Source organism: Corylus avellana, chromosome 4, assembly GCF_965113065.1.
Source record: "Corylus avellana chromosome 4, dhCorAvel1.hap1.2, whole genome shotgun sequence".
In the NCBI taxonomy this organism is placed as follows: Eukaryota; Viridiplantae; Streptophyta; class Magnoliopsida; order Fagales; family Betulaceae; genus Corylus; species Corylus avellana.
In genome coordinates this window covers 18,016,347-18,041,185 of record NC_142493.1, presented here as the reverse complement: position 1 = coordinate 18,041,185, position 24,839 = coordinate 18,016,347, and the positions used below count along the sequence as shown (strand labels likewise).

The window sequence follows — 24,839 nt, the reverse complement described above, 5'->3', positions numbered from 1 at the left end:
GAGAAAATGGAAGTTCAGAGGGCTTAAATGAGAGTTTTGGAAATTCAGGGGGGTCTTTTCAAATCGGCTGGAACTTCAGGGGGGTTTTCTGAAGTTATCCCAAAATAAAAATTAAAAAAAAAAGGGAAAAATATAAAAAAGCCCCCCAAACTACCAGCCGTTTTCGATTTAGCCCCCTAATGTTCGAAAAGTGATAAAGTAGCCCCCTAAACTACCAAACTATTGCATTTTGGCCACTCCGTTAGTCAAAACCGTCAGTTTGGATGGAAATAGCAAAACGACGTCGTTTGTTACGAGTAAGTTACTACAATACCTTTTTGGGAAAAATATAAAAAAGCCCCCCAAACTACCAGCTGTTTTCATTTTAGCCCCCTAATATTCAGAAAGTGATAAAGTAGCCCCCAAACTACCAAACAATTTCAATTTGGTCACTCCGTTATTCATTACCATCAAATATGATGAGAAATTTAAAACTACGTCGTTTTGGCAATGGTAAGTTACCAAAATGCCCTTTTTGAAAAAAAAAAAGAAAAAAAGCATATTAAAACAAGCAAGCAAAACGGCGCCGTTTTGCTTGAAATTAGGGTTTCCTTACACTTACCAAAATGACGCCACTTTGGCAAGTGTTAGGAATTAAAAGAAAAAACTCTAGACCCCACGCAGGTGACCCACGAAAAAACCCCCAACCCTAGTTTATCTCTCTCCCCAAAACCGCCGGCCACCACGTCGTCTATCTCCGACAGCCTGTAAATCTTACCCATAACTCAATCTTTTTATTGTATTTCATGGTATAGCTGTCGGATCGGTGTTGTTTATCTACGAACGTGGTTTTTTTGTTTGATTTCTACAATGGGTAAGAATTTTTCGGTGGCGCTTCGTAGCTAGTGGATGGTGTGGCCGGTGGTGATGGATGGTGGTGGCAGGGGCAGTCGGTTTTGAGAGAAAGAGAGAGAGGGGTGTTGCATTTTTTTCACTTGAGGGAGAAGGTTGCCGGAGATAGAACGACGTGGTGGCCGGCGGTTTGGGGGAGAGAGATAAACTGGGGTTGGGGGTTTTTTCTGCATGGGGTTTAAGGTTTTTTCTTTTATTCCTAACACTTATCAAAACGGCGCCGTTTTGGTAAGTGTAAGGAAACCCTAATTTCAAGAAAAACGGTGCCGTTTAGCACGCTTGTTTTAATATGATTTTTTTTCCTAAAAGGGCATTTTAGTAACTTACCCTTGTTAAAACGACGTAGTTTTGAATTTTCCATCATATTTGACAGTAATGACTAACGGAGTAGCCAAATTGCAACTGTTTGGTAGTTAGGGGGCTACTTTATCACTTTCTAAACATTAGGGGGCTAAAATGAAAACGGCTGGTAGTTTGGGGAGCTTTTTTATATTTTTCTCAAAAGGGCATTGTAGTAACTTACCCGTAACAAACGACGTCGTTTTGCAGTTTCCGTCCAAACTGACGGTTTTGACTAACAGAGTGGCCAAAATGCAATAATTTGGTAGTTTGGGGGGCTACTTTATCACTTTTGGAACATTAGGGGGCTAAATCGAAAACGGCTGGTAGTTTGGGGGGCTTTTTTATATTTTTCCCAAAAAAAAAAGAAAAGTTTGTTATCTTTTAATCTCTATGATCATCTCCTTATTTTCCTTTTTCTTTTTGATGGGTTTGAGTTAACTACTTATTAGTAAACGAAAAAGAAGAGTAGAACAGGGAGAAAATTGTGACGTTGTGGGTTGTGAAAAGAGGGCAAGATAGATGTGTTTTTTCCTTCTTGCGCTCTTGTTCCCTTAGTTCCCTCTCAAAACTTTGCTTTTCGGCTTCCAATTTGATTTCTCCCTTTGTATTTCTGTTTTTCAGGTCCCTTAACTCTGTTTGGATATACTGGGATTCTGATAAAGTTCCAGATATGCTAGTGTTTTCCATTAATCCATCATCCAGACAAATGGCTTCAATCCACGATTCAGGCTTTTCCCTTACGCCCTGGTCAGCCAAAACTCAGTCAACCTGCCGCCATTGCTGCTGTGCATAGCAGAGAATGACTTGGTGATAGACAGAGATGGAGTATTACGAAGCCATGAAGAAGGCTAACAAGGAAGTGGAGCTGTTGATTAGCCATGGAATGGGACATAGCTTCTATCTTAACAAAATTGCCGTAGATATGGACCCAAATACGGCTGCCCAAACGGATAATGTTATTGCAGGATCAAAGAATTCATCAAAAAGCACTAAATTAATGATTACTTGCATTTAATTACTAAGCAATTTTCTATTATCCCTGCAATAAGAAAATTTGTCCCTGCAATTTTCTATTATCCCTGAAAATCTGCCCAAACGGCCACCCCTACCACCCATGGGATGGCCATGGGTGGCTGGGGTGCCCACCCCATAGGGGTTGGGGTAGCTGGCTACCCCTTTAATTTTTTTTTTTTTTAAAAAAAAATTAAAATTAAATTAATAAAAAATTAATATTTTAATAAGGTATTTAACTGCTGTTAAAAAAAATTGATGGTAGAAAGTTTATTGGTATTTCGATTGACCCAGAGAGTAAATTGTCGGAAAAAAAAACTAGGAAGTTTTTAATTTTGACGGATTGACTCAGGAACTTATGATATATTTACCCTTTCATTTAAAATAAAAACTACTTGTCAGCAAAATAGAATACCACATGTCACAATATTAGTCTCTCCTTATGAAAACTCTCCTATTATATATACTAGCTTAGAACCCGTGCTATGTGCGGGATTATTCATTATAATTTGATTTTGAAACTTAAAACACATATCCAATGCATTTTTTATTATAGGTCAAAAAAATTGTGTAAAAAAATATATCATGCCTATTTCAATAGAAAAAAAAAAATACAAAAGGTTATTCAAGAGTATATTGTTGAACATAGTGACACAATTACACATAAGTTTGCATGAATATATAAATTACATAAAAATATATTATCATAAGAACCATATATAATTTTAGTTTTAATCCATATAAATTAAAACATATTAAAAAAATTTCATATGTGTAATTTAAAACCAGTTGGAATGAGTTAAAACATAAGACCCTTAAATCATAAGACTCATAAAACATATTAAAATATTTATTCTCATATGAGTAGTTTTATTTCTTGCATAAAAAAAAGAGATAAAAAATCGTTGAAGGAATATTGGAACACAAAAAAAAAAATAATGAACAACAAAGTCAATTAAATTTACAAAAGAACAATAAGAAATTTGAATGAAAATAATATATAAATTAGAACATAAAATAAGAAATGAGTAACCCTAAACCCTATAACAATATATTGAGAATGGTAGCAAAATTGAGAGCAACCCTAAACCCAATAGGTTTTTGTGTAATACCTATTATATTTCAATACAAATAAAACTCATAAAATTTTGGGCATTTAAAAAATAATACAAAGCAAAATAACAAATCTTTTTTTTTTTATTATTTTTATGGATACAAAAATAACAAAATCTTTCACTGATCAATATTTAATGCAATCAAATAAATCATTTCAATCTTCCTTTAATCTAAAAAATAAATTAAAACAACCTAAATTCATCCCCATATGTGTAGTTTAAAATGAAAAGCATAAAAAATAATAATAAAAAAAAAAAGGCAAGAAAACATGAATTTTGATTATCAAAGCATTAATATAAAATTAGCATAAAATTTTAATATTTTTGGTGTAATACCTATTATATTTTAATACAAATAAAACTCATAATTTTGAACCTTCAAAAAAACAAATGAAAAAAAAAAAAAAAATGAAAAGCATTGTAAGCACTCTCAGATATTAAAAACATGGACACATGTCGCAATTCTAAGCACTCTCAGATATTAAAAAAATGAATACATGTCGCAATTCTAAGCACTCTCTACGTCAAAACTAAACAAAAATCGTGATTTAGGGTAAGAGAGATAAATGTGAGTTAATAAAAACAAAGGTCAAAATGAATTAATTAAGGAAAAATCGTACACTTAATTCATTAAAAAAAATAGAAAAATGAAAAACCCCTTTTAATATTTGCACGGTTCAATTATTAATAATTATGAGTAAAAAAATTTAAAATTTAAAGAAAATATTGTTGGTGCGAAAAAAAAATGGTTATAATTTCATTTATATTATTTGTTTCCTTATTTGATTTGGACATTAATAATACTTAATTTATTGAATAATTTATGTATGGAAAACTCTTGAAATATAATCAACACAATTAATTACGCTAATTAATGACCAGAAGTAAAAATAAAAAAAAACGGTTCAGATACTAAAAACATGGACACATGTCGCAATTTCAAGTACTCTTAGATATTAAAAAAATGAACACGTGTTGCAATTCTAAACACTCTCTACGTCAAAACTAAAAAAAAATCGTGATTTAGGGTTAGAGAGATAAACGTGAGTTAATGAAAATAAAGGTCAAAAGGAATTAATTAAGGAAAAATCGTACACATAATTCATTAAAAAAAATAGAAAAAGGAAAAACCCCTTTTAATATTTGCACGGTTCAATTATTAATAATTATGACTAAAAAAATTTAAAATTTAAAGAAAATATTGTTGGTGTGAAAAAAAAATGGTTATAATTTCATTTATATTATTTGATTTGGACATTAATAATACTTAATTTATTGAATAATTTATGTATGTAAAACTCTTGAAATATAATCAACACAATTAATTATACTAATTAATGACCAGAGGTAAAAATAAAAAAACGGTTCAGATATTAAAAACATGGACACATGTCGCAATTCTAAGCACTCTTAGATATTAAAAAAATGAACATCTATTGCAATTCTAAGCACTCTCTATTTAAACTCTCAGATATTAAAAAAAATGAACACCTGTTGCAATTCTAAGCACTCTCTATGTCAAAACTCAGCTTTTATTATATATATATAAGTTAAAAAATCTTTAAAAGATTATCAACAACAAATTTTTTAAGGGTATAGTAAAATCACAGTTTAACGTATCAGTGCGAATTCGCTCTCAAGGTTCCTCCGTCGGCTGATGGAAATTCCGATTTCGCAGAAACTGATGGGGATAATGGGAAGGTGCAGCCTTTGAGGTGGCACTACCCATTGTCCGTCAAGGCCATTAGGGAGAAACCGGGATTTGGCTGGACGGAGGTTATACCAGGATCGACTTATTGATTTTATTTACGTTTGTTTTTCCAATTAGTTTTCTCTCTGGGACCTTGCAATTCCCTGGGTAGAAGGAACGGTTTTCCACGCCAATATAGGAGGTGGAAGGAGTACGAATGATGAATCAAGAACAGCAAATGGCAGAGGATTTGTCTCGAATGTGGGCAAGTTTGTCTCTTTAAGAAGTGGAGAATTCGGAGTTGGAGATCCAGAATCATGTATGGGAGGTAGGTGCTCAAAGGGGGAGGACGTGCGTGGTAGGAAAATTGATTGCAGACCACTTAGTGAGCAAAGAACTCATATGCTCCACACTAATGAGAGGATGGAAGCCATCAGGGACACCATCTTTTAAGGTGCTGGGGGATAATCTTTTCCTGGTGGAATTTGTCAATGACAGGGACAAAAAACGAGTATTGGAGGGGAGACCATGGGTCTTTGAAAGAAACCTATTTGCTGTGGAGGATTATGATGGCGTAACATCTCCAGCAAATTATAGTTTTGACAAAGCATCCTTCTGGGTTAGAATGTTAAACCTTCCCCTAGCCTATATGAGTCTGGCAGTGGGCCAACAAATTGGTTCATCACTGAGTCAGGTGGAGGAGGTGGACGTGGACGAGGGAGGCATGGGTTGGGGTGCATTCTTACGAGTCAAGGTTACCATTGATCTCCACAAACCCTTGGCGAGAGGGAGAATGCTGAAAATCAATGGATTGTCAACATTGGTAGGTTTTCAATACAAAAGACTGCCAAAGTTTTGTAGTCGCTGTGGAGTACTTAAACATGGATCGACTGGTTGTTTAGCAAACACTAGCTCACGGAAGCAAAATGCTACTATTGAATACAAGGCCTGGCTTCGCGCACCATCGCTGAAGAGAGTTTTTGGAGGCAGATTTGGTCATAGGGCGGATCAATGTGAGCAACAAAGGCGAGAACATACCAGGGAGTATGGGGGATCGGGATATAGCAAATGGAGCTCCCCCAAACGGCCACGCCCTGCATCGGAGGGGCAGGAATGGGGTGGAACTACTACTGACGCAGCGGAAGATGGGATGGGATCCCCTTTGGCAAGCGAATATAGGAGCACTAAATGCTTTCCTATTGAAACATTACCCGTTAATCAGGATTTCGGCAAGAATAATGAGGATTTTGGCAAGAATAATGGGGAATTGCATCCAGGTGGGAATCGAGGAATTAATATCCCTGAGGAAACTGCAAGGAATATGGACACTGATAGGGTGGAATTAGAAGGGAAAGATACATCACAGAAAAGAGAAAAATCCGGAAAGAATATTGTAGGTATTAACTCTGGTAATAAATTCCAGAGCTCCCAAAATATGAAGGTGACAGCTAGCGGCTATAGCATGGAAGACATACAAGCGGCAATGCATGGGACTGAAATTGGCATGCAAGGTAGTGAGGAGGCACGCAGCATTGAGAGCCACGTAAGGGCATCGGGCCCACAGGGAGTTGGGTTTGTTCTCACGCTCGCAGAGGTGGAACATTGTATCAAGAACACCTATACGGATTCTAGTGTTAGGAGAAGAGCCAGCGACCCTTCGTGGACATGGGAAACAAAGGAAGGGGGTGGAGTGAAATTTCAAGGAGAATCTGATGGTGGCAATGGGAAAAGGAAAGTGAGAGAGTTCTCGGGAGGAGGGAAGGAGTTGGCACAAAAAGGTCGAACAGTGGGGGGAAGAACTAGCAAGCCTAGTGGAGGGGCATCAAAAGACAACAAATATGGTTCGGGATTGGCGGTGGCTGTGCAACAGGCTCGCCAACCGCAATGAGTGTATTGAGTTTGAACTGCAGGGGGCTTGGGAACCTTTGGACAGTTTTGGAGCTTCGCTGTTTGGTGAAGGAAAAGAAACCCACGATAGTTTTCTTAATGGAAACTAAATTACGAACGGACCGCTTGGAAAGGGTAAGAATTCAGTTGGGCATTGATTATATGTTTGCGGTAGACTGTGTAGAAAGGAGTGGAGGATTGGCACTGTTTTGGTTAGCCGAGATGGGAGTTGAAATTCGAAATTATAGCTGAAGGCACATTAGTGCAAACGTGCGCTTCTCTATCAAACTCTATTATTGGCCAATGAGATTTGTTCAATATGAAATTTATCTTTTATTTTCTGTTTTGTGGGAAAATCTTTTCCCGTACTGCATCAATTTTGGTATCGAAGCTTTATGCTCAATTGTTTTCTAAAACAATCAACAATCTGGGTGTTATATTCTATAAGCACATTGGTATTCGCTGACGAATGAAGTTTGTTGGGGCTTAGCTAACTCACTGTCAACGTCTTCAAATGAAGAAGGGCTGAACCGTATAAGAAGACCTTCAACAAACATTGCCCAGGTGGGCGTTCCATGGCTTGTTTCATACCAATCATACCATTGAACGACTTCCCCTTCAATATATCCAGATGCAATGTTAACTCTGGAAGTTTTTGGTGTTTCATAGAAACGAAAAAATCGTTATGCTTGGGACACCAAACCAGATGGATCATCTTCATTCAAACGAGAAAAGTACATCTTCATGCGCGATAAATTGTGTTCATAAATGTGATTACGTACTTTGTGCTCCTCCTCGATGATTTGAAAAATAAGCTCATTGAACTGCTTAAAAAACCTTGAGAAATTCCTAACATTTGGCTTTTGGTGGCGTTTGTAGAGCATACAAATTTTATTTTTGCCATTATACGGAATAGCCTATCCTCAGAATAACAGATTCGGGGTTAAAGTTATCTTAAATGCGTATCTATAGATTGTAGTTCTACTAATAATCCAAAATAAACACTAGTTACTTAAATGCGTATCTATAGAGCGTAGTTCTACTAATAACCCAAAATAAACACCAGTTACTTAAACGAGCTTGTACCCCGTGCAATGCACAGGTTGTACGTTTTTTAAAATGACAGGACAGGAAAAAAAAAATAATAATAATAACAATTAGTGGATGTATAAATGACCGAAGAAAAAAAAAAAGGTTTCAAGCATGGAAAAAAAAAAAACCCTTCTATAAAGCTTTAAAAGAAAAAGAAAAGCCCCATACTTTGGTCCGGATCCGGCTTAGGTGCGGTAGTGCAAAACTACCGCACCATGCGGTAGCCCAAAACGACCCAGTTTGGGGTCGTTTTGGGCAATAAAAAATAATTTTTTAAAGTAAAATTAAAAGAAAAATAAAAATATTAAAAAACTAAAACCATTAATTGCGATTTCAATAAGTGTGATTTTAAAAATTGCGTTTTTAAAATCGCACAGGCGTTTGGTAAAACATGCTAAAAAGTATTTTTTTTATTAATTGAGTGTTTGGATAACATTAGCATATAATTACGGTTTCATGACCAAATTACCAATAATGATGAACGAGACAAAGAGGATGAAGAAAAAAAAAGAGGGAAAATAAGGGTTTTAATATATTTTAGGTGGGTATTCTTAGTATTTTATTAATTTTCACTATAAAAAAGGTAACTATTGCGCCAAATATCTTTTTAATAGAAATCGTAATTTTGTTTTAAATTCGCACTTTTTCAAATAAGCACCATCTAATCAGCTTATGGAAATCGCAGATTTTTTTGCGATTTTAAAATTTGTGTTTTTAAAATCGCAATCCCAAACACCCTAAAATTACGATTTGGTTTAAAATCGCAGATTATTTTCTTAAAAACGTACTCCCAAACGCTCGCAAACGCACCCTAAAAAAATGACAATTAATACTCCTTCAAGTCCTGGAGACCCAGAAGCGCAGAATTCCTCCTCAAGCTCTCCAAAGTGATCACCCCCTTGTACTTGTCCATCAGCAACTGATACTCATTACAGAGCTCCCTTATAAGCCCATCGCCACCCAGTTTGTCAGCCATCATCGGCAGCATATCCTCAAAAACAGCCCCTTTGCCGATCCCTGCCATTGATGATGAAGACCCTTTTTGTTGCTTGTGATTTCAGAGAAAAGAGAGGGAAATGAAAACAGAGTTGATCGCGGTTGTCAATGGTTGAGGCAAAGGGACTGAATGAACACACACACATAGCCCATAGGGAACTGGGAAGAGGGGATCAGAAGGAAGGGGTTCTTGGAAGGAACACGTAATGCCCAAAACAACCCTAAAAAATTATTTTTTTTATTGCCCAAAACAACCCTAAAAAATTATTTTTTTTATTGCCCAAAACGACCCAATTTGGGGTCGTTTTGGGCTACCGCATGGTGCGGTAGTTTTTCACTACCGCACCTAAGCCGGATCCCGGAGGTCCCTCTTTAGCTTGTAAGCCAGCCAACCAAAAGCCCCATACTCCCCAACCACCACACGGCGGCGCAAGAACAGCAACAGGAAGGAGAAACCGCAACAGTGGAGGAACAAAAAAGATTCAGCAATCAACGTAATCTCCCAAGAACGAATGCTCTGATACCAGAAATTTGAGAATCCTATCACAGCGTTTTATAGCTGAGAGTGTTGTAGCATAGAGGATGTCGGTGCTGATCGCGACGAGCTTAGGGGACATAGTGGTGGATTTGCACACTGATAAGTGCCCCTTGACCTCCAAGAACTTCTTGAAGCTTTGCAAGTGAGCCATTTATCTTGGAATTTGCTCGTTTTGACGAGTTTTGTAGATTCTATATCATTAATTTGAGCTTCCGTAATTATTTTGATGAATAATCTTTTTCTATCTTAGAAACTATGGCTATATGAAATTTATTTTCTGAGTAGGATGAACGATATATCTAAGAAACTATGGTTATACGATATCTCGTAATTTTTATTTGTTTCCGTCGTTGCAGGATCAAATACTATAATGGGTGCCTATTTCACACAGTTCAGAAGGATTTTACCGCACAGACAGGTGACCCGACTGGAACAGGGTCAGGTGGCGATTCAATCTACAAGTATGAACTTCTCTCTAAGTCTAGAAGTGATGTATATAACATTTTCCCATGCTATATACCAAAATTGTGCCGGAGATTCTCTATTCTGATGGCCGTGGCCGTGGCCGTCTACACTTCTTGCTTCTTTGCTTGTAATTTCATGTGACTGTGCTTTGTTGTTAGACAACTTGGGTAGTCTATTTCTTGGTATCTTCTTTGATAAGTAAACTTTAGTTCCTACATAACAGAACTTAATTGTTCCTCACTAATTCTCCTTTCAGATTTCTATATGGTGATCAAGCTCGCTTTTTCAGTGATGAGATTCATCTTGACTTAAAGCATTCTAGGACAGGCATTGTTGCCATGGCCAGTGCTGGAGAGAATCTTAATGCTTCTCAGGTATGAGAATATTTTAGTTGCTAAACAGTATTGAACACTCTTTTCCAATATATATCTTCACGACGATGAAGAAACAATCAGAGTAATCTTTGCAGCTTGTGGAGAATTATACTTTACTAAGTTTTAATTCTAACCTATTTGTGTGCTTATAATTGCTTTTTTTTTTTGGGTCAGTTCTATTTGACATTGCGTGATGATCTGGACTATCTAGATGGGAAGCACACTGTGAGTCTCTACCAATCCCACTGAACCGTTGGTTACATTTCCATTAGCAATAATTGCTGCTTTCTGAAAAGAAAAAAGGAATGTTTACTTTTATGATTGTTTCATTGGCTAGTCATCTACTTTTGTCGTATTGTATGCAATTTCAATCCCATTGGTTCAATTGAAGATGCAGACACAGTTTTCATGCTGAGAAAAACCATTGCAAGAATTGTTCCTTCTTTTTTGGTATAATCATTGAGGGGTATAATTGAGATTTCACATGCTTTCTTCGAGGGTAGAGTTTTGTTTGGTCGGCAGCTTAAGGGAAAAGATTGATGCTAGGTAAGTTGAGAGCGATGAATGTTGTGGTGGTGGAGTGGTGTTTCATGTCCAAGAAGAATAGGGAGTCCATTGATCACCTTTTAATTCATTGTGAAGTAGCAATAGATTTATGAGCTCTATCCTTAATCTGTTTGGTGTTGATTGGGTTGTTCCTAGAAGGGTGAGAGATTTGTTAGTGAGTTGGGTAGGTCAGGTAAGGCATGACAATATTATGGAAGTATGGAGGTTGGCCTTGTTGTGTTTAATGTGGTGCCCTTTGAGAGAGTGGAATGCTCAGAGTTTTGAAGATGTAGAGACTTCGGTGATCGAACTACGAAGGATTATGTTCAACTCTTTATATACTTGATATCCGCACATCATAGGCTTGATTTTCTAGTTTTGTGGAATTTTTTTTTTTAGCTTTTGTTTATATTTTTCTCCTGGTTAAGGGTTTCCCTTGTATACGTATTGTGTACTAGGGTTGCGCCCCTCTACACTTTTTAATGCGATTGAATAAAAAAAAAATGTTTCTGATTGAAAAATAACTAAAGCATAATATTATTTTTATTTTTTTATTTAAAAAATTAGAAACAGAGGGGGATTATTGAAAATCAAGTAAAATTCAAGGTACTAGCTTTTTCTTTTTTTGTTTTTCCATAAAAAAAAAATGCTTTTAAGAGGAAGTTTTAGCAAAAGAAAAAGAAAAAAAGCGAGAGATATCATGTTTCGAGGATTGAAGGAGGTGGTGATTTTATAAGATGCCTTCTTGTTTAGTTAATTTAGAGTACGCTCTTGAACATGAGATGCTTCTTTATTAGTTAGTATGGCTTTTTTGAGCATTTGGATAACATGTAATGTGGGTAAAATTTTGAAGAAAATTGTTGTTGTTTGTCTCACTATCTGAATATGACGCAGCTTCTGTAATCGTGTGAAGTCCTGTTATGTCACTCTTTTTTGATTTAGTTTCTCATTATAAACTAGTGCTTGAGTAGGGGCAGAACCACCTTAATGGGTTGGGGGGGGGGGGGGGGGGTTCTTCAGCACCCCCAAAATTTTTAAAAAGCTCCAAAATATATTTTTTTTATGAGTATTCTCCTTGCAAAAATAATTTTTCACCCCCCAAATTTTGTTTTGTGAAAAATGCAAAATTAGTCCATGTGGTATACCTGATTTACAATAAGCTCTTTTTAGTATCAAAATGTTTTGAGAGATCCCTGAGGTATTCATAAATAACAAAATACTCCCTACTGTCAAATTTTGGGGGTTCTTCAGCACCCCCAAAATTTTTAAAAAGCTCCAAAATATATTTTTTTTATGAGTATTCTCCTTGCAAAAATAATTTTTCACCCCCCAAATTTTGTTTTGTGAAAAATGCAAAATTAGTCCATGTGGTATACCTGATTTACAATAAGCTCTTTTTAGTATCAAAATGTTTTGAGAGATCCCTGAGGTATTCATAAATAACAAAATACTCCCTACTGTCAAATTCCGTCAAAAACTTAATGGATTTTGTTAGTGTGCCATTTTTTTTTTTTGATAAGTAATAATGCATTAAAGAGCGCAAAGGGGCGCAACCCAAGTACATAGGTAGTATACAAGAGAGCGACTAAGTAAGGGAGAAAGAAGAAGAGAACATAAAGAGAAAATCAGGAAAATTGATCACTAAAGGAGCAAGCCAGCCTGTAGTCCATGTGAATAAAGTGTACAAAAAGAAGTGAATAAGGTCCTCAAGATTCCTCGACACATCCTCGAAGCATCTCGCATTCCTTTCCTTCCAAAGACACCAAAGAAGACAAAGGGGAGCTATCTTCCATACCACAGCACTACTCGTTCTACCGCCTGCCCACCAACTGGCAAACATCTCCTTTACGCTTCTAGGCATAACCCAACACATGTTAAAGCGAGAGAAGATAACATCCCACAACTTGCGTGCGACCCCACAATGAAGAAAGAGATGATCCACGGACTCCCCATCCGCCTCACACATACAACATCGATTAATCACAACGATACCTCTCTTCCAAACATTATCCAACGTGAGAGGTTTCCCAAGGGCAGCCGACCATGCGAAAAACGCCACTCTCAAAGGAGCCTTGGTGCGCCAAATGCTTTTCCACGGGAAGTGGTTAGACACCTTAAAGGCAAGCATCCTATAGAAAGAGCGTACCTCAAACTTCCCTTTTCTTGAAGGGATCCACCACATCCGGTCCTCCCCTTCCCCCCGAATCGAAGACGAGTACAAGAGCGAGAAGAAAGAGGCTAAGGCCATCTCCTCCCAATCATGAATACTACGGGTGAAAGTAACATTCTAGTGAACCATCCCATTTACACACTCCCGGATATCCGCAATGGAAGCATCCATATTGCGAGCAATATTAAAAAGACCCGGAAAGGCATCCTTGAGAGACGTCTCGCCACACCAACAATCCTCCCAAAATTTGACCTTCCCCCCCAAACCAGGAACTAATCTGAAGTGACACCGAAACAACCTCCAAACCCCACAAATGTGTTTCCATAACCCCACCCCATGCGTTCCACGAGGAACTTTAGAACGCCAACCACCCCAATCCACCCCATACTTTGCCACCAAAATACTTCTCCACCAAGCTTCTTCCTCATTAGCAAATCTCTATAACCATTTCCCCAAGAGAGCTTGATTAAAAAGACGCAAGCTCCGAATCCCTAGACCTCCCTCAGCAATCGGAGAACATACCTTGTGCCAACTAACCAAATGGAACTTAGTCTCATCCTTGAACCCCCCATAAAAAATCCAGTTGAATTTTCTCAATATGATTCGCCACGGAAATAGGAATGGGAAAGAGTGACAAAAGATAGGTGGAGAGATTGGATAGGGTGCTCTTGATGAGGGTGAGCCTCGCCCCCTTGGACAAATAAGAACGCTTCCAAGGGGCCAACCTTCTAGCAATTTTCTCCAACATGTCATCCCAAATAGCCAACTGCTTGAAGGATGCCCCTAGCGGAAGACCCATGTACTTCAAGGGCAAAGAACTAGTGCCACAACCCAAAACACCAGCCAACTCATCCATCTCTACCGAATCTCCAACTGGGACCAAAACAGACTTGACCCGATTAACTTTTAACCCTGAGACCGCCTCGAAGCCAATAATGAGAGCTTTAATAAATCTAACATGTTTAGATGCTGCCCCACAAAACACCAGCGTATCATCAGCAAAGAGAAGATGGAAGACAGAAACCCGCTCATGCTCACCGGCACCCACATAGAAACCATTGATGAAACCTCTACTGATAGAGACATTAATCATCCTGCTGAAAGCCTCCATGACCATGATGAACAAAAAAGGCGAGAGGGGGTCACCTTGTCTAACCCCACGCGAACTCCCAAAGAAACCGGAAGGTGAACCATTGATCAACACTGAGAACCGCACCGACGAGATACAATGTTCAATCCAAGAGCACCATTTGTCACCAAAACCGCACCTTTTTAATAAGTAGAGTAAAAACTTTCAATTCATGTGATCGTAAGCCTTTTCCATGTCCAACTTACATAAGAGACCGGGATCCTCAGATCTGAGACGGCTGTCCAGGCATTCATTGGCAATAAGCACCGAATCCAAAATATGTCTACCTTTGACGAAAGCATTCTGCGGATTGGGGATGACCCGGTTCATGACTCCCCTCATTCTATTGGCTAAAACCTTCGCAATAATCTTATAAATCCCTCCCACAAGGCTAATAGGATGGAAGTCCTTCAGATCGGATGCCCCATGCGACTTCGGAATAAGAGCAATGAACGTAGCATTGAGACTTTTTTCGAACTTGCCTCGATCATAGAACTCCACAAAAACAGCCATGATGCCCTTTTTGATCACCTCCCAGCAATCCTGGAAGAAAGCCATAGAAAAACTATCCGGGCCTGGGGCCTTATCCCTATCCATTTTTTTGACCACCTCCCATACCTCCCTTTCCTCAAAAGGGACTTCCAGACTAGAAGACTCTTCCTCTTCCAACATATCGAATTGAAGATTATCCAACCTACGAAAGAAGAACATCATTATGACGGAATGGTGTTGTATGTGCAAGAAGAGTGGCGAATCTATTGATTACCTTTTAGTGCATTGTGAAACTACTGTTGAGGTATGGAACATGATTCTCCAACTATTTGGTATAACGTGGGTGATGCCGGGGAGTTTGAAGGAATGCTTGGGAAGTTGGAGAGGGCAAAGGGGAAAGCGGACAGTCATGCACATTTGGAGGATGGCTCCTTTGTGTGTAATGTGGTCATTATGGAGAGAAAGGAATGCGCGGAGCTTTGAGGATCGTGAAATGGGAATTATAGAATTGAAGAAAAGGGTGCTCCAAACACTCTACTCTTGGAGGGTCATGGGGTCTTCTTCGCAAGCTTCAACGCTTACGGAGTTTATAGATTTATGTGCGTCCTTTTCAGTTTAAAGCTCGTGTAGTGGGCTCTTTTGTATACTTCCTGTGTACTTGGGTTGCGCCCCTTGCGCTTTTTATACAATGATTTTTACTTATCAAAAAAAAAAAAACTGGTCTTTGATGAGAATTTTAAGGGTGCTCTCATTTTATGTGAAAGATTTGTTACCCAAAATTAATTTGATATCGATATAGCCTGATCACTGCAGTGCAGTGTCTGTTGCACCTAATAAATACATTTTGAAGAGCTTTTGAATATTGAGTCCAACATGTAAGACTGTGTTTTGAGCTTTGATTTGGCAAACCTTTTTTGGTTATGACTACGTCATTCTGTACCAGCATTTGGAGACAAAAACCTTTCTATATATCTGGCGCTTCCTGCAGTAAAGTCGTCATAATCTGGATGCGATATAAGTGGAGTTTGGGTGCTCTTTGTGGTTCTAAGTTGCAGTGTCAAATTGGGCAATGAAGATTAATTTAGGCTTGTCATGCATCAGATTTCCTTGGCAGTCATCCAGCACAAATATTAGGTTCTTGCTTTAACATGTTTGGGATGCTTGACCTTCCTGAAGGCCTTTTGTATGGAAAGACTGAAGGGAAGTTCTTGTATTTACTATGCCGGTGTTGCAAATTAGAGGTGACAATTGATGATTGGAAAAATTTAGGTGGGATAACTGCATTTACTTTTTTTCCCTTCCACTTGACTTTTTATGTTCCTTTGTGAATTTGACAAGGAACCTTTGAAGAATAAAGATTTGGTTACTTGGGAGTGGGGACCAAAACTTTTCTAGGAAATACTGATTAAGCCAGTGTGAGGGTGCAGAGAGTGCGTTTTCATTCTAGACAAAGTTTTTTTTTTTTTTTTGTTATTTGATCCCAAGGGGAATGAGAGATTCAAACTAGTGATCTCTACTTCATTCTAGATAAAAAAAAATAATAATAAAAAGAAATTATATTTGTATCTGAGAAGATTTTATGGTGTAGTATCTACCTGAATAGTATTGTTGGGTCAAAATACTATCTACTCAAAAAAGTATTCATTGTTGCAGGTTTTTGGGGAGGTAGCTGAAGGGCTTGATACATTGACTAGGATAAATGAAGCTTATGTGGATGAGAAGGGCAGGCCATATAAGAATATCCGGTTGATTCTTCTTCCCCCGCTTATATTTTTTTGATGACAATGCATTATGTTTATACAGTTAAATTTTCTTACCTCTCTCATCATACCATAATTTTTTGCATTTTCATTTATTGAACAGAATCAAACATACATACATTCTGGATGATCCTTTTGATGATCCTTCCCAGTTAGCTGAGTTGGTTCCTGAGGCTTCCCCAGAAGGAAAACCAAAGGATGAGGTAATGACAGTCTGCAGATATTAATTATTTATATTTGAGGAGGCACGAAGCCAAATTAAAATGAGCGATAAGTAATTTACATGGAACTTAGAGGCATAAGTTCCTTAGGTCAGATGGTTACTGATATCAGATTTATCAAAATGATGATACGATTGCTTTCCCTGTCTATCAAAATCCCTTACTTCTAATAATGTCAAGGAAAGCTTACTCATTTTCTTAATATTTGGGAGGAACTTAAATGCATCATATCAAGTGCTTTGAAAACCAAGTTGGAATTCTTGCATTTTGATGGCATGTTCCTTATCTAGGAATTCATACTCGGATTCTGAGTATTCTAGACTGCAGATATTCGGTTGTTAGTTTTAAAATTTCCTAAATAATGCAAAATATATTTCTGTTACTTGGTGCTATGCATTATATAAGGTGAATAGAAGACAAAACTGGGTGAACTTGGTTCAGTCAATTTTTTGATGGGTATTTGAGCATGTGGTGGTTACCTGGCTAGCATCTTTTCTTCATAGTCATGACTGATATGTCTGTGTTGTAACTAGGTTGATGATGATGTGAGGCTTGAAGATGATTGGGAGCCTATGGATGAGCAACTAGGTCCTGCAGAGCTTGAGGAGGTTCTCTACTCAAAAGAAGCACATTCAAGGGCAGTTGTACTTGAGAGTGTAAGCATTTGATACATATATTGATCACAAGTTTTTGGTAACAAAAATTTTCAATTTGATTAAATAAGTCCTTGTTTCTGTTTTATTTGTTTATATGTTTTTCTTTTATTTGCATTATGTGCATACAGATCGGAGATATTCCTGATGCTGAGATGAAGCCTCCCGATAATGTGCTATTTGTTTGTAAACTGAATCCAGTTACTGAAGTGAGTGCTTTATTTCTCATTGTGATAGGGAATCTCTACCATTCCTATGATTATGAAGATGCTACTCTAGAATCCAATAATTAAATGATACCCTTATTGAGTTCTTTGTTAATGAATTTTTCATTTAAGGTCATATCTAATAGTTACTTGTTTTTACTGCAGGATGAAGACTTGCATACCATCTTTTCACGTTTTGGAACTGTATCATTGTAAGTGATGATGGAACTTGTTTTTTGGTATTAATTAATGCTTCTGGGGGTTGTAAGATGCATTTCTCATTATAAACAAATGCTGGTGACAGGGCTGAAATAATTCGTGACTTTAAGACTGGAGATAGTTTATGCTATGCATTCATAGGTGAGTGGAAATGTAATTTTTTTTTTTTGCCCATTTTCTACTAGGATATGTTTAATCTCTTATTTACATTACAGCACATGAAAAAGCATCTCCAGTCTCTGTTTTGTAAGGGTTTTTTCTGTGTTTTGATTTGAAAAGAGTTTTTGATGTGATAGAAAGTTGAGAAATGTTTTCGGTGGGATCCCCACTTAAAAAGTGGTCTGCGGGGTTCACAAAAAAATTGTGAAAAACTCGGCGGTGGCCTAGTGACCACCCCCTTTATTGTGTGGCCATCCTTCGATTTTTTTGAATTTTAAATTTTATTTATGTATTTATAATTAAGAGTGAACCTCTACACATGACAAAATAAGCACATGCTTTCTCAAAATATTTTTTTGATAAGTAATTGGCCGCAAGGGGAAAGAGGAGATGTTTTGAGAATTTCACTAGGACTATAGAGGAACTTACTCATTTTTTCTTCTTTACTCTTTACTCTTGGACGGCCACTTGGCTTGCTCTTTTAGTGATTAGTTTTTCTGACTTTCTCTTTTATTTCTCTCCCTCTTAGGCGCTCTCTTTTTATACTTCCCATGTATGTGAGTTGCGCCCCTCTGCGCTTTTGCTTTATATCATTATTACTTATAAAAAAAAAAGGGGGAAATAAGAGATTCAAACTAGTGATCTTCGCTTTATGAGATATGATTCTCAGCCATTGTAGGCCTTGTGGTTGTGCTTTCTCAAAATATTTATGGGAAAGTTTTCTAAAATATGCTTTGTGTTTTATTTATTGAAAAGTATTTTGTGTTTTATTGATTGAAAAGTTTTTTTCTTTTTGTTGTTTAAAAATGAGTTTTCAGCACCTTTTTCTTCCCCTTCTGGTTTCCCTCTAGTGTTCCCTCTTAACATTTTCTTTAAATTCCATATGCAAATTGAATGGACTACCGTCATCACACTTTAATACGAATTTTCTAATTTTTTTTTATTTTTTTTTTATTTTTTTTTTTATGTTAGTGTTATTGTTATATGTTAAAATATTAATCAAATAACTAAATTAAACATTTTCTATCAGCTTAAACTTTTGGGATAAGTAGTGATTTAACATATTATCAGAGTAGTAGTCTTGAGTTAGAATTCTATTTTTGTAATCACCTCCCATTTAAATTAAATATTTCATGTGTTAAACCTCACATAGTAAAGAGGACTTTTGAGTCTGAGCATGAAGGAGAGTGCTAGGATATTAATTAAATGATTAAATTCATCATTTCCTATTTGTTTAACGTGCTATAAGAGTTTGAATTGTTTTTGTAATTCACCTCCCATTTAAAATAAATATTCAACCTCACTTGTTGAAGAGGAGTTTGAGCCCATGCTTGAGGGAGAGTATTAGAATATTAATTAAAATTTTAAATTCATTATTTCCTATCAGTTTAAGCTTTTAGGATAAATGATGATTAAAATTATCATGTAATTGTTATGACTCTTTCCAAATTGAAGAATTTGTTTTTTGGTTCTGTATAACTGTTCCCTACTTCTTTAGGTTGACACTTGACCGCTATCCTTAAGTTTTCACTTTCACATTTATGAACTCTGCGATGAACCCCTGTTTCCACTTCCAACCAACTGCAAAATGAACAAAGGAGGAAAGGAAAGCTGACAACAGCATTCACGATTATTCATCTTACTGATCTCAAAAAGATTTTCCACTAAATAATGGATGCATAACTTTCAATGGATATCAACATTTTTCTCTCTTTATGGTACTTATTTTGTGGTTCTTTTATGTGTGGTGGCTAAGTGATGTCCGTACCTTCATTTCCTTGGATAATAGTGTATTCCTACTTTCTAAAATACTATCAAGTTTCTGATATATAATCTGGTTTTTATCGATTTCCTTTTCCCAAGCCAGAGTTTGAGACAAAAGAGGCTTGTGAACAAGCATATTTTAAGGTATGTTGAAGCGCTGAAATTATCTGTCCTTTAGTCACATTGCTTATTTCTGTATGTACTGGCATATATAATGACCCTGATGTACTAGCTACATGCATCTAGTTCTTGTGATGGTATGGTAAGCACATTTTAACAACTCCGGTGAATATTGTTGTGTTGGGGAGAATCTTAAGGTTCTTAATTTCTATAATTTTATTTTGACGACATATGAAATATAGGACTGTACTTTTCTGCCCTACAATAGTGGATTATTGTTCTTCCCCATCCCTCTCTTCCCTTCTCACGCACACAGACACACACACACACACACACTTATTTTTTACTACATATGAACTATAGGACTGTACTTTTCTGCCCTACAATAGTGGATTATTGTTCTTCCCCATCCCTCTCTTCCCTTCACACACACACACACACACACACACACGCACGAATGAGGCTAGCAATAATTGAGTGTCAAAGGGCAGCTAACAAAGTCCAACGTAACTTCCTAACATCCCAAAATACCAAATCCAGAAATATCATACACAAAATTTAGGTATAATGAAGCCCCTGACGCTAGGGTCCAGGAGCATTATTGGCCAACAGGTGATAAATGAAAAATGACTACTACTTCCCTTGACCTTGATACATTTATCCATGAGGCCCATTCTTTGCTTATTGGGCTGAATGGCAGAAAGGATTCCACTAAGTTGACTGCTTTTGTGAAAGAGATAGCCATGAAGTGGTTAATAGCATATCATATGTTAGGCAGTAACATATCTGTCACACATTTGAGCTTGCCACATTGCTGAAAATCCTTGCTAAGAAGAACCTAGTTTAATGAACTCCCCCGTTCACATTGAATAACACCCTTTGATGTCCCTTACGTAAATATTCTGTGGATTTTCCCTCTACTTCCAGAAACCACAAAGCTGCTAGCTACAAGCACTTTCACAATCACATTAACATTTGGAGAGGGGTAAGGAAGTGACTTTCTGGTTTGGAAAAACAATTTTGATCACTGTTTATGGAAAATCCTCAAGTCTTTTGTGGCGACACTCCTGTAGACTTTCTGCTCTATCTCTTTTAGGAAGGGGGCATTTAGTTGTGTCTACACACTAAATGGGTTTCGATTCATCGCTCTTTTGGAGCTTCTGGCTCTTTGTTTGATTTAATTGATTTCCTTAATTTCAGGATTTGAGCTTTAATTCACTTTTTCTGCTCTCTTTGTTGGATGCATTTTTTCGCATACTTTTTGTATACTTGGGTTGTCCCCCCTTTGGCATCGTCTAAACATTCCTTTATTACTTGTTAAAAACTATTGAGGTGCCTTACTTATCTTCTGCTTCTGTCATCATCCAAGTATTTACCGGAGTTTTATCTTTAACTTGAAATTTGAAAAGATTTTAGAGGATAGAAAGAGAAACTTGTGTTTTTCCATTCATACTGATGCGGGACAATTCACAAAATAGAGAAAACCTAGAAAGAGAGAGATTAAGTAGAGAGGAAGAAGCAAGCAGAGAAGATAAAAGCCAAGAGAGGAGAAGAAGAAAGCTCGGGAGAGAGAATTATGGGGAAGAAGACGACAAATCCATGTCAATAATATTATTCATCAAAAACTGCCAATACAATTGAAAAATGTGTTTAAATAGGCGAGGGCTAAATCCTAACCCTAACCCTAGTAGTACTCGGGCTAACGGCCCACTAAAATAACATAAGGCCCAAATGTAAATAAGTGAAGTTCAAAATAACCCGTCTGAAAATTAATACTAAAACAATAATAAACGCCCACAATAGTATATATATTATTTTGATAAGTAATAATCAAATTTTATTAAAAGCGTAAGACGCCCCTACGTACATTGGAAGTATACAAGCGGGAACACCTAATTACAAAAAGAAAAAGAAAGAGAAGAACCTGAAACTCACCTACAAAAGAACCCCAACAGACCCACCCAAAATCCCTCAAAGCAAACACCCAATAGACCCACTCAAAAACCTTCAAGAACAAACACCCAGAGAATCCCAAAAGCCCTCAAAACCCACACAAATCGGTAGAACACACAAGCCCCAAGATACAAGCCCTCCCACCCGAAACCCAAGACCCATAAAGAGGCTCAGTGTTGTCGCCCTTGCACCTTGCCTTTCCCTCGCCGATTGGAAGTAAAATGATCGCCATAGTTAACTGAGCTCTTCAAGTTGAGCAGCTCCCTAGTGCCTTTATACTTCGCCCGAGCAACTTTTACTTCCTTATGAAAATCCTCTTCAATGGCGTCCAACAGTGCCAAGGCCGGATCCTCCTCTTCGTCATATTCCCAATCAAGGGGGTTGGGAGAATAATCCCACTCATCCATCTCCTCAGATGGATGGCATATATCCAGAGGGACAGGAAATACACATTCTCCACCATCCCCACCACCCTTTTCCCACACAATGATCCCCCCAAACTGACCGTCTCCTTGGGGTTTCGGCAGATCATGCGGCACCTTAGGCGAGCTAGGCTTCGATTTTGGATTAAGAAAACCTCACCGTAGAAGGCTAGGCTTCGAAGCAGGAACAACCCCAAGAGAAGACACCGATTCAATCTTTGAATTGCTCGAAACCTGATTAATAAACCCAACAAAGGATTGGAACTGCACCGGAGGGTCACTGAGAGCCTCCATCGCCTCCAAAATTAAGGATTCTCTCACCGTTTTGCCTCTTGCTTCCCTAGCTCTCCAGTAATATTTCAGAAACTGCTTTGGCATCGGAGACCGGAGCCTCCCTTCGATATCACTGGACGCGACTGGAAAAGGCGTAGCAGAAGGGAGAACCGAGACAAGAGAAGAAGACGGCACCTGGTCAGTCCCCTTGGGGGACGGAGGCTCCATATTCGACGCAAGAGGCGAGTCGGGGTCCAAAACTTGACCAAAGATGTGATTTGAGCCCATACCTGATCCGGGTTCTAAAACGGGATCCAGATCTAGATTTGAACCAAAAAACAGAGCGAAAACCAACCTGGTATCTAACCTAGGATTCAACCCGGAAATCAACCCATAACCCAACCCGGTGCCCGTGATAATATGTGTGGCCCTCATCAATGTCCATACGCACGTGTGATCAGCGGCCCGTGATGTCCCTATCAACTCTCTCGGGGTGGGAAAAACTCGACCTCGTCAAGTGTAACTCCATGCAACTCTGGTAGTACTCCAATGAGTCAAGATCAAGCTGCTACAATGTGTCCGCAAATATCCATAGACAATCTGAATCTGGTCAGCCCTTCCACTGGATTAGGAAGCATTGGACTCCTCCATCCCTAGCAAAAACAACCAGCTCATCTAAAACACCACCAACAGTTTCTTTATGTGCTGGTGCAAAAGGACATGTATAGCATTGGACTCCTCCATCCCTAGCAAAAACAACCAGCTCATCTAAAACACCACCAACAGTTTCTTTATGTGCTGATGAGAAAGGTATGTGTATAGAATATGGGTATGGGTATGGGACAGGGGGCGGTTCTTCCAAAGGATCATTCGGAAGAACAGAGCAAATTGTATGAGCAATTAGCTTCCCTAGATTAGTCCAGCCCACTGCAACACTTTGAAAGGCTTGGCACTATTATATTGCAATTGTCGAATGGGTCCAAGAGGAACCCATTCAAGTCTAATATGGGCTATGATATCATTTTTGTAGAAGGATGAGTTGGTGTGGTTGGCGCGGATTATAGAGGACTTGGTGGCAGTGGAAACTTCTGAGGCTTTTTGGGACCAATCTAGAGCAGGGTATCCACGGATAATTGCGCAGAAATGCTCCAACAGACATGGGCGGTTCCTGACGGTAGAAGAATATGATGGAAGGCAAAGGAGTGGCTTGATTATTATCCCAGAAGGTTGATATGGTCAAGGATGGGAACGTCTCATCTCGGAGGTGTGTCTGGCTAAGTCTTCTTTGTGTGAGTTTAGGGAGGTCAAGGAAGAAAAAAAGAATTACGAAGGGGCGAGAAGGAGGAGTTATGCGGAAGTTTTGGGGTTGTCGCTGCAATCGGTAGATGACTGTTTCAATGCTTATTCTGAGCCAATAGCCAGGGTGCCAAGGTGGCTGAAAGAGGCCTCTGCAGAGAAGGATAAGCAAGTCTAAGCTTCTATTGAACAGGTGGTGGGTTCGCACAAGACCACAATTCCGGTGAGGACGGTCGGTGACTGTGTGGAGGGCCCAAAGAAGAACCAGCCCTTTGGTGTGGAGGGAACGTGTAACCCAAAGGTAGGGGAGCCACTAGGTGATCTCAGCAGGGCTCCGGCGAGCAAGTTTCCGTCTCCGACTAGTAGGTTGATCACCACGGCGAGGCTGACAGCATCAGAACTTGGTGCTGACCACGTGAAGGGATGGGAGGGGGTAGGTTGCCACGACGTGCAATCCTGGTTTTGTGTAAAAATTGATCTCATTAATGCAAAGGAGTTGTTGAGAAGGCTGAGAGGTGAGGTGGACGTGGGTCTAGATAGACTTGATTGTGCTATCAGATATTTGGAGGGCCTGAGCGTTTCTCCTAGGACAGGTGGGGTTTGCGACTGTGGGCTGGCATGAGGAGACAAACACAAGCAAGGTGCGGCCCAGCCCAAGAAGGTTAATATGGGACGGCCCAAGCAGCTTCATGGAAAGGGCTCTCGACCGGTCAAGATGTATTTTAGGAGAAAGACTGCTCGGCCCTTGGAGAAAGGGGAGGAATAGGACACAGGTCCGAAGCCGGTTGGTGCGCCGGATTGTTCGACGGGAGGTCCTACTACTTCGGTGGGCATCGCCGGTAATTCTGTAAGCCCCGCTTCTAGGTCGTTGTCCTGTGCCAGGGAGGCCCATGATGTTTCTGTCTTGCCGATCGTCTCCACGTCTCCGGCAAAGGTGCCGACAAAGGAAGCTTCGTCTAATCAAGGGTCAACGAGGAAGATTTCGGCAAGGGTTGGTGCTCTGGGATACGTTTCGACGGTGGGCTCCACGAGCAAGGCTACATCGACGATGGAGT

General features: G+C 38.6%; 2 protein-coding genes across 2 annotated transcripts in view; one reads left to right on the top strand and one right to left on the bottom strand.

Annotated features, from left to right (window-relative positions):
• Nucleotides 1-7,370: 7,370 nt before the first annotated feature.
• LOC148586397 (calcium-binding protein KIC-like) lies at nucleotides 7,371-9,052 on the bottom strand. The gene is made up of 2 exons (XM_088515610.1): nucleotides 8,862-9,052; nucleotides 7,371-7,581 (listed from the first exon to the last, which is right to left on the bottom strand). Exons 1-2 carry the CDS (start codon nucleotides 9,050-9,052, stop codon nucleotides 7,371-7,373), a joined length of 402 nt encoding a protein of 133 aa, XP_088371736.1.
• Nucleotides 9,053-9,269: 217 nt separating this feature from the next.
• The window catches only part of LOC132177663 (peptidyl-prolyl cis-trans isomerase CYP59), a 36,186-nt gene continuing 20,616 nt past the window's right edge, over nucleotides 9,270-24,839 (top strand). The window contains exons 1-11 of the mRNA XM_059590084.2: nucleotides 9,270-9,704; nucleotides 9,919-10,023; nucleotides 10,284-10,401; nucleotides 10,576-10,626; nucleotides 16,392-16,483; nucleotides 16,602-16,701; nucleotides 17,253-17,375; nucleotides 17,504-17,581; nucleotides 17,744-17,790; nucleotides 17,883-17,938; nucleotides 19,824-19,864. Of these exons, the coding sequence (XP_059446067.2) occupies nucleotides 9,607-9,704; nucleotides 9,919-10,023; nucleotides 10,284-10,401; nucleotides 10,576-10,626; nucleotides 16,392-16,483; nucleotides 16,602-16,701; nucleotides 17,253-17,375; nucleotides 17,504-17,581; nucleotides 17,744-17,790; nucleotides 17,883-17,938; nucleotides 19,824-19,864 (909 nt within the window). The 5' untranslated portion in view covers nucleotides 9,270-9,606. The remainder of the gene's footprint in view (nucleotides 9,705-9,918; nucleotides 10,024-10,283; nucleotides 10,402-10,575; nucleotides 10,627-16,391; nucleotides 16,484-16,601; nucleotides 16,702-17,252; nucleotides 17,376-17,503; nucleotides 17,582-17,743; nucleotides 17,791-17,882; nucleotides 17,939-19,823; nucleotides 19,865-24,839) is intronic.

Excerpts from the sequence above, each read along its gene's own strand:
- LOC148586397 (XM_088515610.1), bottom strand. The coding sequence starts at position 9,052 with ATGGCAGGGATCGGCAAAGGGGCTGTTTTTGAGGATATGCTGCCGATG. Across the intron at positions 7,582-8,861 it reads GGTCTCCAGGACTTGAAGGA|AGTTAACATTGCATCTGGAT; the intron begins GTATTAATTGTC and ends AAAAACTTCCAG.